General features: G+C 42.5%; 1 protein-coding gene across 2 annotated transcripts in view; it reads right to left on the reverse strand.

Moving 5' to 3' along the window:
* Positions 1–13,897, reverse strand: part of SPTB (spectrin beta, erythrocytic) — a 239,980-nt gene that overhangs the window by 91,529 nt on the left and 134,554 nt on the right. For both annotated transcript variants that reach the window (XM_030214005.1, XM_030214006.1), the window contains exons 14-16: positions 12,665–13,535; positions 4,197–4,334; positions 2,409–3,165 (exon numbers count right to left, since the gene is read on the reverse strand). In XM_030214005.1, the coding sequence (XP_030069865.1) occupies positions 2,409–3,165; positions 4,197–4,334; positions 12,665–13,535 (1,766 nt within the window). The remainder of the gene's footprint in view (positions 1–2,408; positions 3,166–4,196; positions 4,335–12,664; positions 13,536–13,897) is intronic.

The raw sequence follows: 13,897 nt of genomic DNA on the forward strand, positions 1-13,897 counted from the left end.
GGTGGACCTCCCTCTCCCAGCATCGGCGAAGCTCCCGCCGCCGACATCGTCGGGGAGTCTGCCTGGGAGGTGGCCGTAGCCGGTTACCCCCGCAAGCAGTACCAATACGAGACCTCACACTCGGGCAAAGGGGGCCAGCTGTCGCCTCACCCGACGGTACCGGTGGCGCAAGCACCCCCGGTACCGGAGGAGAAGGGCGCAACAGCTCTCCCAGAATCTCTGGAAGAACGGCCCGGAGACTCTCATGCGAGCGGCGGTGGAGAAAGACTGAGAAGCCGATGCAGGCGTCAAGGTCAGAGTTCTGTTCCGGGCGTGGAGGCGGGTTCCGGGCCTGTCCAGGGGGAGCGCATCAACACCTCCTGAATAGAGGGTGAGCGGTACTCCCGATGCCGATGCCTACTGGGTGCCGACTCCCTCGGCGACACAGAGCTCTCGGTACCGAGACGGAAGGAGACCGGTGTCGATGCTTCTTCGACTTCTAGAGCGAAGCATGTCACCGGAGCTTCCCGGTACCGACGAGGAGGACGTAGAAGCCAACCGTCGCTTCCTCGGGCCGAGGCCGAAGAAGGTCGATCTCGGGGGGGCTGTACCGCAGGAGCCCCAGGGCAGAAGGAGACCCCCCAAAGGCTCACCGCCACCAGCAAGGGAATGGACAGCCCTCATCTGCACTCCAAGACGAAGCACCACCATCCGACGACATCAGCAATAGCGGAGGTCCCGGTACCACCGACGTCGACGCAGCCTTCCGATGTCTCGGTACCGATGATGCAGGAGGTAGAAGCCTCGATGCAGTCGATGCCGATGCAGAGGTCGAAGACTTCGATGCTGTCGATGTCGATGCACTTGACGAGTCCCGTGCTGTTGTCGTTGAAGAGCCCGAGAACAACAAGTTCCACTGGGCCAATCTCGCTACCTGAGTCCTCTTTTTCAAAAGAGCACAAAGACTACAGGCCTGCGGGCGTGCCCAGCCCCAGACACTGAAGACACGAAGCATGCCTATCAGTGAGCAAGATACCCGGGCGCACTGGGTGCACTTCTTGAAGCCGCTGGAAGACTTCGATGACATGGGTGGAAAAATCACGCCGGCGAAATCAAAATTCGCAATGATGACGAAAGGCACCAAAAGGAAGGGAGAAAAAAACCCGTACCGAGGCCAAATAGGCCATTCCCGAAAGCGAAAGGAAACTTGCTTGGGGAAAAGCTGGAACACGGGAAAGGGGTAAAGACCTGATCGGTCTCTTTTTTTTTAAAGTGAAAATCGCGAAGACGCGCGAGGTCAACTTGAGGGGCACGAAACGGCGGCAAAACATGACCATCCCGAGCGCGGACAAAAGAAGACTGACGAACACGAGCCGGTTTGGGCGGGAAGACAGTCGCGCATGCGCGGTACGCATGGGCGCGCGAGGGCTAGCAAAGGCCTTTGCTAGTGAAGATTCCGATTGGAGGGGCTGCCGTGGATGTCACCCATCAGTGAGAACAAGCAGCCTGCTTGTCCTCGGAGAATAACTTTTAAGCTATGTACCAAGGTCTACCAAATAATGTTCGGTGATGTCCTAACATACAAGACTAACATGATCAGTCTACTATCAAGAAACACAAAAACTGGAACTAGAAACTTCCTAAAACTCCATTACCCGAAATGTCAAAAACTCTCTTACAAATCGGTATATTCAGCAAGCTTTCCATACCAAAGCACCAAATGGTGGAATTCTTTACTCAAAACCCTCAGAACACTGAGCACCTACACAAACTTTTGAAAAACAACTCAAGACCTTTCTGTTCTGAAAATTCTACCTCGAGGAAGTCAAAGCATAGTAACCAAACACCCATATACTGCACCATAATGATCATACACACTGAACACCACCCACAGCACCTCGACATAAGTGCAATTTTGCATATTTGATAAATATTTAGAAGAACATTTTAAGAGTTTCACAATATAAATTTAAATAAATTATGATGGAGAAATAAAAATAGAAATAGAAAATGAAATAATTTACCTAAAGGTTGACCTATGAAGAGGCAGGCAAGCCGCAGATTGAGTGGGCCAAATGAAATGAGTTGCCACTGAGGTCAACAGTTTGTGAGTAAGATGCTGTTGTATGATATGATATATTAATGCAGGGTGTATAGTTGGTGTGTTATTTGGACCTCGACTAATGCTGAAACTTATTGGACATATAAGTGATTTATTGGGTTTGATTTCTGTTCAGCACATGTAAAAGTTGTATATGAAAGTACATAAATTTTGAATTATAATCTATTCTGTCAACTCATATCCACTAATTCTACAGATGCACAGTAAAAGGCAAGGTAACTTTCTTTTATCACTTTCTCATTGTGCATGTGGAAAGTAAAGAAAACAAAGAAATATCAGCATCAACATTTTGCTGTGAGACACATACCTGGTTGCTGAGAATTGCTTCTGCCTGCTTTGCATCCTTTGAGAACTGCTGAAAACCCAGACACTGAGAAAGGAATTTTTCTCTACTGTCCCACATCTTGTTCAGATCATGCCAACCAGTGTCCATTCCCTTGAGTCTCTGCTCTAATTGCTGATAATCTGGATCTGTCTGCCCATCTGTTACTTTGTGACCAGTATCCAAGACACTGTGGTAATCTCGTTCATGTTGGTCAATGTCATCTTTGATTGCAAGGTGTTGTTGAAGAAGTTGTTCAGCCTCTGGCAAAGAGTTGGGTAGATCTTCAGAAGCAATTGCCTTTTGAGATTTATAAAGCCAGCTCTGGAAATCATCTAAGTCTTGCAAGAACTTCTGCAATTGGCTGGCCTCTCCAAGTGAGGCCTCTCGACTCTGTAAGGTCTTCTGTAAGTCATTCCAGGCATCATTGACATCTTTTAGCCTGTTATGGATGTCTTTGGCATGAGATGAATGTTCTCTTGCAAGCCTCTGAGCCTCTTCCTGCAAATTGTTGAGTTTTGCCTCAATGGCAGCAAGGTCTCGTTCTATGCCATATAATTTTCTTTGAATGGCAATTACCCCAGTCAGGTCTTTCCCTAGGTCTTGAGTTGATTCAATAATTTTGGTTTTCTCAAGGATCCAATTTTTGGTTTCTTCACACTCTAAGCAGTAATTATGAAGACTCAATGCAGAGTCTATAGCTTTTCTTCTCTCAGCCACCATCTTCTGGAATTGTCTCCACCTAAAATAAAACCATTAGAACTGAAACATTACTATACTACTCTTAAAAGAATTATGATCCTTCCATAAAGAACTGTATATATTAACCAAGTTTATTGGAATTTATTTTATCCCCACTATATAACAACTTAAAGATTTCAAGGGTTGACGTGTTTTCTCACAAGACTGTGCAATAGGATAGAAACTAGCATACTGAGAAGTTCATTTTAGACAATGTTAATCAACATGTTGGCAAGCTATGATACATTTTGAAGGACCAAGAAGTATCACTTCAGCAATGCTTTAAAAAATAATGCAATCTACTAAGACTCCAGTTTTCTCCAGAATCAACACAGCTACTACAAGTGCATGCTAAAAGAAAACCTTTTAACTTTCTCCTGATTTCTGAATTTGATGAAGCTTTTGAACCGCAACATCTAAATGTGCCTTCTTTCCCTAAATTTGTGAAAACCAGGTCAACACTGGATTAATGGCCTTCCTGAAAGAGGAAATTAGGTCACTGCTAACTTGCCTGTCTATGGTGAAAACATATTTGTACACAAGGCACCATCTTTAGGCAGGTGCTAGCAACTAAGGGCCTGTGACAAACCTATAGAAAATCGTGTAGCATGAGCTTCTGGAAGGATTTCTCAGGTGTAGTCCTTATTGCCAGCTGATACAGTGCATAAGGGACAGAGACAGGTGCGTACATACCCCTAGACTCAACACATATACCCTATTTGCCCCACAGAGGGATAAGGATTTGATGCACAGCCCCCCCCCCCCCCCCCCACACACCTAATTTCTTCTCTTGTTCAGCTCTCTCCCAAACTGAGAAATGCTCTTGGTATCTTTACTAGACCCAAATGATATGAAAATAATTAGTGAACATAGTATCTATGGAAAAAAAACATTTTGATACTATACTAGGTATCACAGAAGCCTAAAGGAGGTTTTGTGAGCATATTTATTATAACTGAAAAGAAAACTGTTGTAATGTTCAAATTAAGTCATAGCCTAATTTAGCTACAGCATAATTCTGATCAGATGTACCTTGTGTTCAGCTGGTCTTGGCACTGCTTTACGTTTTTACTACTTGGATGTCCACTCTCAATCAAATGATTGGATGCCTGGTTTACATCATCAATTCGAGCTGCCAGGGTGTTCATTTCCTGATCCAGGCTTTCAAATCTAGGAAATTATAACAGATGAGACTTTCATAAATGGTGCTTTTCCTTAGCTACTGAAAGCCAACTCTATAGTATCAACAAGCCCAACCAAAAGCCATAAGCAGTGAAATATCTAACTTCTTGAAAAGTGTTTTTGGAATATGATCTTAAACCACAAAGAGGCTCATTTTCAAAGCACTTAGACTTACAAAGTTCCTTAGGTTCCTATGGAACTTTGTAAGTCTAAGTGCTTTGAAAATATGCCTCAAATTGTTCAGAGTATTTCCACCTGTTTTTTTTCCAGATATAAATAAATGCAGTGAGCTCCATATTAGTGTTGGTATTTTAAAAGGACACATTGAGGGGCATTTTCAAAAGAATCGTCTAAGTTGGGATTTGGACGTCTTTGTAAAATGTCCAAATCTGGGGGTGTGGAAAACCGTATTTTCAAAAAAAGATGGACGTCCATCTGTCGTTTCAAAAATACCAAGGACGTCCTTAGACATGGACGTCTTTGACTTTCGGAGATTTTCGAAACCAAAGACGTCCATGTCAAAAACATCCAAATCCAAGCCATTTGGGTGTGGGAGGAGCCAGCATATGTATTGCACTGGTCCCCCTGACATGCTAGGACACCAACCGGGCACCCTAGGGGGCACTGCAGTGGACATCATAAATTGCTCCCAGGTACATAGCTCCCTTATCATGTGTGCTGAGCCCCCCACAACCCCCCAAAACCCACTACCCCCAACTGTACACCACTAACATAGCCCTTACGGGTGAAGGGGGCACCTATATGTGGGTACAGAGGGTTTCTGGTAGGTTTTGGAGGGCTCGCTGTTTCCTCCACAAATGTAACAGGTAGGGGGGGTATAGGCCTGGGTCCGCCTGTCTGAAGTGCACTGCACCCACTAAAACTGCTCCAGGGACCTGCATGTGCTGTCATGGACCTGAGTATGACATTTTAGGCTGGCACGTAATATTTTTAAAGATGTTTTTTTGAAGGTGGGATGGGGTTAGTGACCACTGAGGGAGTAACGGGAGGTCATCCCCGATTCCCTTCGGTGGTCATCTGGTCATTTTGGGCACCTTTTTGTGCCTTATTCGTAAGAAAAACAGGTCTGGGTGAAAACGTCCAAGTGTTAGTCATGGACGTCTCTGCTTTTTTCGATTATGGCTCAAAGACGTCCAAATCTTAGGCACGCCCAAGTCTCACCTTCACCACGCCTCCGACATGCCCCCTTGAAATTTGGACGTCCTTGCGAAGCACTTCAGTTAGAGACGTCCAAAATCGGGTTTCGATTATACCAATTTGGACGTCTCTGAGAGATGGACGTCCAAGTACCGATTTATGTCGGAAGATGGATGTCCATCTCTTTTAAAAATGAGCCTGATAGGCATTTATGTGACTTTATAACAGGCAACTTCCTGGATTCCCAACTTAAGCACCTGTTAGAAAATACACATATTTATGTGGCTCTTATTCATTTAAGAAGTTTTTCATTTAACAATTCCTTGGTATAGAATTTTTATTGGCTTTTACCTATGTATATATTTCATGCTCTGCATTGGTTGTTTATATATATATATATATATATATATATATATATATATATATATATATATATATATATATATTATACATAACTAGTTCTTTGTACCTTTTTTTATATGTTTCTAGTCTCCTGAAGCAGGTGTAAATGCCGAAACAAGGCTCTACATTGAGCCTCCATGAGGATTTTGACAAGTAAATATCTTTGATGTTACCCACTTGATTAACTGTGGTTATTGTTGGAAGACCCATCGACAACCCTACTCCTTTCCACTTTCACAAAATACATAGTAACATAGTAGATAATGGCAAATAAAGACCTATATGGTCCATCCAGTCTACCCAACAAGATAAATTCATAGCATTAGGTACCTTTATAACAGATCTTCTAAATGAGGAGTTCAAATAGGTGTCAATATTGAGGCTATTTTTATAGAGGAACATAGGCATCTGCGTTCCTTATAAAATACCAGCACAAATCCTGCAGAAATTGCAACTAAAATAAACCCGATGTGTAAAGGCAAAAAAAGCACCTATTTGCAGCCTATTTTCTAAAGCCACCATAGTATATCAAGACACAGTTCCATCTGTGATTTACTACCCATTTGCAAATTGATAATATATAAGCGCTGAGGCACTCCCTGATGCAATTCCTGTGATTGTATGCACTTGACATTCTGAGAAATATACACTTACACCTATTCAAACCCCCTGATGCAGATGCACATACGCTGAAACACGGCCCGTATTGGGTGTATTTATTAAAGGACTCTTGATTGCTCCTTCAAGGCCCATTTGTGCTTTTCTTGTTTGTGTATATTTGAACCCTCTCTTCTGCTACCGTGTAAAATATCAGCACAAATCTTGCAGAAATTGCAGCTGAAATGAACCCACGAGCACAAATCCTAATGTAGACAAGAATATTAGTGAGTAAAATACTTGTGTAAATCATGACTCCATTCAGTCTCCTTCCCTGGACACACCTAGAATTGCTTACAAGAATTCACCTAATTGCACCATACTTAGTTTTAAGCATAAGCCACTTTTATAAATGACCTTTTATGTGTAGAAAACAGTGGTTAAAGTGTGAAATGGTTTATAAAATTAGCTTTAAGTAGAAATGTATGCATGTATTTTATAAATAATGCAGGAATGTTGTGACTTAATATATCTGTGAACATGCCTAGCCCTGAGTCATGTAAAAGTGTGCCATTCTTGTCATTGCCCTTTTTTTTGGGGGGGGGGGGGGGGGATTTTTCAAGCAGTATTTTACACACATGTGGGCAGATGAGTAGGCTAATGGTTAGGGCAGTGGTTAGGGAACCAGAAGGCTCAGCATCAAATCCCACTGCAGCTCCTTGTGGCCTTGGCCAAATCATTTAACCCTTCATGGCCTGAGATGGCTGGAGAAAGCTCCGGCATGGAACCATCACACTTAAGGCAGCCCCAGAAGTAGTAAATAATGTTCTGTTCTGCTCAATCCGAAGTTCTCGGGGGATCACATCACTACAAACATAATCAAAAATAAAAACATAAAACACAAACATTAACACAAATATATGTGTGTGTGTGTGTGTGTGTCTGTGTGTGTGAAAAGGTCTTCATAAAATTACCCCCAGAGAGTACATTTACACCTTCTATGGAACAAAGGATTTACACATTACTGAAGATTGTTATATGTTTTTATTTTACCTTTATAAAATCAGTACCTATCTGGACTTTTCACATTAGTGTCCTGCTATAAAATTATCCTCCACGGCTGCAGTTAATTGTTCTGCATAATTTTCAGTGAACGTACATTAAGGTAAAACTACGTCAATAGTATGGCAAACTACCTGGCCTTTCCTACATTAACGCTCCTGATTACATAAAAGTTGCCTAAAATTGTTCATGCAATTTAATAGAACAAGCCAATAAGTGCAAATAATTGGCTTTTTTAACAAGCAATTATTTATTCATTTATTTCATTTATATCCCACATTATCCCAATAGATCAGGTTCGATCTGGCTAACAACTTATTGTAATTAACAGTATAAAAAGTGATGCGGGATAGTATATGTTAAGTACTAATAACAAAGGAAATGAGGATTGAATATATTAATTTGAAATATGGAAATGAATGCTAGACACAAAAAGGTAACAATTTATAATCATCCACTTATAATAATAATTAGAATGGAAGTGAGAAATTGGAATAACTGTACAATTAGGGGTTTAAATTAATTATGCTCATTCATGAGAAATTGCTTGAACAGAGAGGCTTTAAGATATTTCCAGAATATCAAATAATTAGGTTCCCATCTGATGAATTTTGGGAGGGAATTCCACCATTTGGTACAGAAGTAAGGGAATCCTGACATGTAGATTGCCTTGTAGATCACATTTTTGCAACTGGGATAGTGGAGGGTTAGATAATCTCTTGAACCAGGGAGAGCATTGTGAAGGGGGAGATGCTGGGCTCGATGGACCCTTGGTCTTTCCCAGTGTGGCATTACTTATGTACACTTTCAAACAACAATAGAACCAGGGGACACAAGATGAAGCTAGAATATGGCAGATTTAAAATAAACAGGAGAAAGTTTTTCTTTACTCAGTGTGTAGTTGGACTCTGGAACTCGTTGCCGGAAAATGTAGTGACAGCAGCTGGCCTTACAGAGTTTAAAGGGGGTTTGGACAGATTCCTGAGGGAAAAGTCCATTGAACATTATTTAAAATATATATATTTTTTTAATGGGTTTTGCCGGGTTCTTGAAGCCTGGATTGGCCGCTATCGGAGACAGGATGCTGGGCTTGATGGACCCTTGGTCTTTTCCCAGTATGGCGGTGCTTATGTTCTAATTAAAGGTTGCATATAATCAGGGTTAAGCCATATAGGGCCCTGTTTACTAAGCCATGCTGTAGGCACGCTAGCGTTTTCAGCGCACTAAGGCTAGAGACACCCATATATTCCTATGGGTGTCTTTAGCATTAGTGTGCGCTGATTTTTAGCACACGGTAAAAACAATAGCACACCTTAGTAAACAGGGCCCACAGACTTGTGAAAACAAATGTACATGGTTTGGATGTTATTCTGGCTTTGAATGGGAGCTTTATAAGCAAAGGGGCTGTACTTTCAAATCTCTAGCCTTGTAGACTAATCTGGCTGCTGTATTTTGAGCTGTCTGCAGTTTTTTTTTCAAGGTAAATTCCTTACAGTCAGCATAAATGGCATCTCAATAATCGAAGTGTGATGATACTAAGGTTTGTACTAAGGTTCTAAACATATCATTAGGGAAGAGATGCCTGATTCTTTTTAGTTTCCACATTACTTTAAAGGTTTTTGTGATGACTGCTTGGACTTGGATGTTGAATAACATGTAGCAAACAATTATTATACTAAGTACCTTTAGTTGGGACTCCAATGGATAAGTTAAATTATCAACTGTGAAGTTTTGACAGTTTATGACACAGTGAGGGTTAGATAATAACAACATTTTCTCTCTCTGTTCAATTTTAGTTTAAAGCTGGAGGCCCAATTCTCCATCAGGTCTAGACCAGATTTGGTGATAGATATCACTTCTTCAATAGAATCTTTGAAAGGGATGTAGAAGGTTACGTAATCCACAGAAATAAAATTATTATGACCTTGGGCATCCAGGACCTTTCCTAAGGGGGATAATATTTATGACAGAACAGTGTGTTTTAAGCCTGAATTCTTGAACTGTATTTCTCTAGTTGGGCCAGCAGGTGGTGCATGTTATGTTTTAAGCTGTTACAAAGAATTGACCTTTCTTTCTTTAGTTAACACAGATAAAGGAAATGCCTGCAGTGATGTAACCAGTTATTTTTAAAGCCAAGTCTGGATACAGAGTAGGCATAATGAAAAACATGGTGGTACCAATGCTGTGTGGGACCAGTGGTGTGCTGGAGCGGGCTCTCACGGGCTCGCGAGAGCCGTTTGTTAAGTTTTTAAGAATTTTGGGAGCTGGTTGTTAAAGTAGGCCTCCCATGGCTATTCTAACAACTGACTCCCAAAATGTAGGCTTGGGCCCCCTCCTGAATTCTCTTTTACTTTGCTGGCAGTGATGCTGGTCCCACCAGCCAAGTAAATAGACTGCTGCTGCTCCCTGCTCCTTGTTTCTGACTCTGAGCATCAGGCTGGGACTTTTCATGCAAGCGCAAGAAGGTTCCATCATGCTGCTCAGAGCCAGAAATAAGCAGCAGAGAATGGTGGCAGTCCATTTATTGGCTGGTTGGGCTTGGCAAAGGTATGCCTAGTGTGCCTGCACAAGGGAGGGAGAGAGAGGCATGTATTCCCCCCTCCCCCCAAATTTCAGGGCCGGCTATGTCCAGAGAGAGAGCCCGTTGTTAAAATTTTACCAGCACACCCCTGTGTGGGACCGACATGGGACAATGAACATTACTCTTGATAACGGAGTCAGCATTTCCGCTATGGTGACTCGTAGTCAGCCCAGGCAGCCCAACAAGCAGAAGCAGCAGAGATCACCTCTCCAGTTCCTGCGCCACTCCAGGTGGGACTAGGATTAACCTATGGCTCCAGAAAAAGGCGGACACATTGATCCAGTCCGGGTTTTGCTTCCATTTGAAAGCAATGGAAGTAAAACCTAGACTGCCTCAATCTTTTCCTCCTTTTTTTTTTTTAATAGCAATTGGCAATTGCACATGCTTTTTAGGAGAGGAGCATATCAGGCTTGCTCCTGGCTATCACGTAAAAACATTTTTTTTGAGGAGAGGAGACCCAAGAGAGTTCTGCTATATTATATTTTCACCGTGCACATTTTACATCATACTACTCCAGGTTGTTAAAGACCCCTGACGCAGGCCTTTGGGCCGAAACACGGCCGTGTCGGGTCATTTTATATGAATAAATATAATTTTCGGTATCCTCATTCGTCCTTCTCACTTTTTTTGTTCTACATCTCCTTTTTCTGGAGCCATATGGTAACCCTAGGTGGGACTAGCTGACCAAGCAACAGGAGGAGGCGTTCCAGTGCTTCCAGCAGCACTAGTTACGTGATCATGGCTGTAAGTATGGACCAGCCAGACTTAGCCAACACACCTACTGATCAGACTGTTGATCCTGATTTGCCAGAGTCACCTTCCAGATATGGATACTGATATAGGACAGAGACATGCTTTTCAGGAAGCACAGCGCTCTGACCCTGACCTGGAAGCCCTGAGGCAGAGGGATGGTCAACCAATCAGTGAAACCTATAAAGATCGTATCCTATGGAAAGGGGGCTTGCTGTACAGACAGACTAATCTTGTTGATCCTGATAGGCCCTGGACAGCAGGCAAGCAGCTTATAGTGCCCAGGGCATACAGAGAACAACTCCTACAGATTGCACATGATATTCCAATAGCAGAACATCAGGGGGTGACACGCACACACAATAGATTGACCTAGAACTTCTACTGGCTGGAAGTAGCCGTAGCTGACTATTGTTGAACCTGTCGTGCATGCCAAAGAGTGGGTAAGACCTAAGATTATCCCTGAGCTCCCCTGAAATGTTTACCCATTATCAGTGAGCCCTTTGAGAGAATAGCTGTGGATATAGTGGGGCCTCTAGCTGTCCCTAGCTGAACTGGGAAACGATATATATTGACAGTGGTGGACTTTACTACCAGATATCCTGAAGTGGTAGCCTTATCCACCATAGAATCAGAGAAAATTGCCACTGCCCTGCTAGAAATATTTTCTTGGGTAGGATATCCATGAGAAATATTCTCAGACCAAGGGACTGTCAGAGATAACTTGCAGGCAGCCCAGACTAAACAAAAGACCTGGTATGATTTTAAGGCCCGAAATAGAGAGTTTTATGAGGGCCAGCAGGTACTTGTTTTAGTCCCAGTTCGTCAGAATAAACTTCAAGCTAATTGGGTGGGATTATACAAGGTTATAAGGTGCCTGAATGATACAAACTACATTATATCTATGGACTCTCAAGACCAAAAGCAGTGTACCTTTCATGTAACTATGTTAAAGGCCTAAGCAAATCGCACAGCTATGGGGCTAGCTGTGTGCAGCCTACCAGAAGAGTGTTAGGATAGTGAGCCCATACCTGACCTCCTAGCAGAGACATTACTAGAGGGATCCACACAACAATTTGGCCGGTTAACTAGAACATAACTGGCTATTCAGCTATATTCAGCGGGAGATAGCCGGCTACCTCCTGCTGAATATTCTCAGTTAGCGGATAATGGCTAACCAGTTATATCGCACAATATAACTGGCTAGCTGGGAATATTCAGCACCAGTTAAACTGCCAAATTTGGCTACGTGAATACCTTGTATGTTTTTGGCCAGTTTGAACCTGACTGGCTGGTTAAGTTCAAACCAGCCAACAATAAACTTGATATTCAATGTCGGTCAAAGGAAATGACCCATGATTGAATATCCAGACTTAGTGCTGACCGCAGGATGCAACCCAGTTACCTCCCGTGGTCTGAATATCGATCACTGTGTGTTTAGCAGAGGGATGCAGACTACAAGCTTTGACGTTCACATTCACGCAACTAAACTTGAGGTTTCGGTTTTGGCCGAAAGCTTTCAGACAATTTCAGTGGCAGTTTCAGTTTTGTGGAAAAAAAAGCAGTTTCGGTCAGCCTCCAATGTCTGTGAACATTGAGGCAGATGCCTCTTCCCTGTCCTGGCACATAGCAATATGGATTTTATTATGTCCCATGCAAGTACTTTTGTCTAATCCAATTTTGTATGTTTTTGAAAGTTCCCAATGCTATCTACCTACTTTCTTGCACTGAAGAAACAGAACACATCAAAATCTGCCAAATACTGTACCTATGATGAACAACTTCCAAATCATCGAGTGTGTCAGGTATCTGCATTTGCTCCAGCCATTTCTCTTTTTCACTCATCCATAACTCACATGCATCAGTCTCACTGAGCACTGTGTACAGGGCAAGAGCATCCTGCAGCTTCTCTCCACGAAGTTCTGCCAGAGACACCACATCAACATACAACTCCTTAATGTTCTTAAGTCGACTCCCAATTTCTGGCGAATCTTTGAATTCTTTGGGGAAGTTCTGAAACTGTTTATTCAGATTCTCCAAAACTCTTCCATTATCCATAACTTCATCCCTGATTTCTTTATGCTTTTTGACCAGTGCTTGAGTCGAGTATTCATCATGACCAACATCACTACTAGACATCACACGGTATGCGTCTTGTAGCCAGGCCTCAAGATCTTCTGAATCAACCTGGAACTGGAAGAAACTTTCTGCATCATGCAAATTCTTCTCACGGAAGGCAGCCAATTCTTTCAGCTGAGCCAATATAGTCATGACTTCCTCAATTCTTCCTCTTACTGTAGGTGTCTCAAAGTGATTCTTTGGAATTGTGCGCTCACCTTTTTTTATTGTATGCTGAAAGTGAGTTTCTAGACCATCAAGTTCATCTTCAAATGCTTTATGTTTTCTTTGCAGAATCAAGATGCTGGTGAGATCTTTCCCAAAGTCCATGGAGGAGTAAATTTGTTCTTTTTCCTTTATCCATCTCTCCACCTCATCTAATTCCCAAAAGAACTTCCACACACTTTTTGACTGCTCAAGTTGAGTTTTGCGTTCTGCAGCCAGGGCTTCCAGCTCTTCATAGCACTGTTGAAGGTGATTAACTCGATCCTTAATCACTTGAGGATCACAAGGCTTATAACCTAGGAAAACAACATTTATTTAGTTTCCACAAAAGTCTTAAACTCTAAAATATATTCAATCATACATACTCAAATACCATGACTTAAGAAAATGAAATCATTATTTCCACATTAGAAAGGAAGGTAGGTATTCTGCAGAGATGATACACACAAGCCCAGGAAGAGAAGACTGCTACTACTGTGGCAGCCCCTACTGGCCATACAGCTGAATTGAAGGGAAGTCTTAGGAGGGATTTTATACAGGACTAGCAAGGCTTTCAAAACTACTGAGGCATGCTTTTGGGTATGAGAAGTTGAAAGATGAGTGTAGCAGTGGTGTAGCTAGAACTCAATGGGCCCTAGGCAGAAAAATTGAGATAAGC

The sequence above is a fragment of the Microcaecilia unicolor genome, chromosome 9 (genome assembly GCF_901765095.1).
Source record: "Microcaecilia unicolor chromosome 9, aMicUni1.1, whole genome shotgun sequence".
NCBI lineage: Eukaryota > Metazoa > Chordata > Amphibia > Gymnophiona > Siphonopidae > Microcaecilia > Microcaecilia unicolor.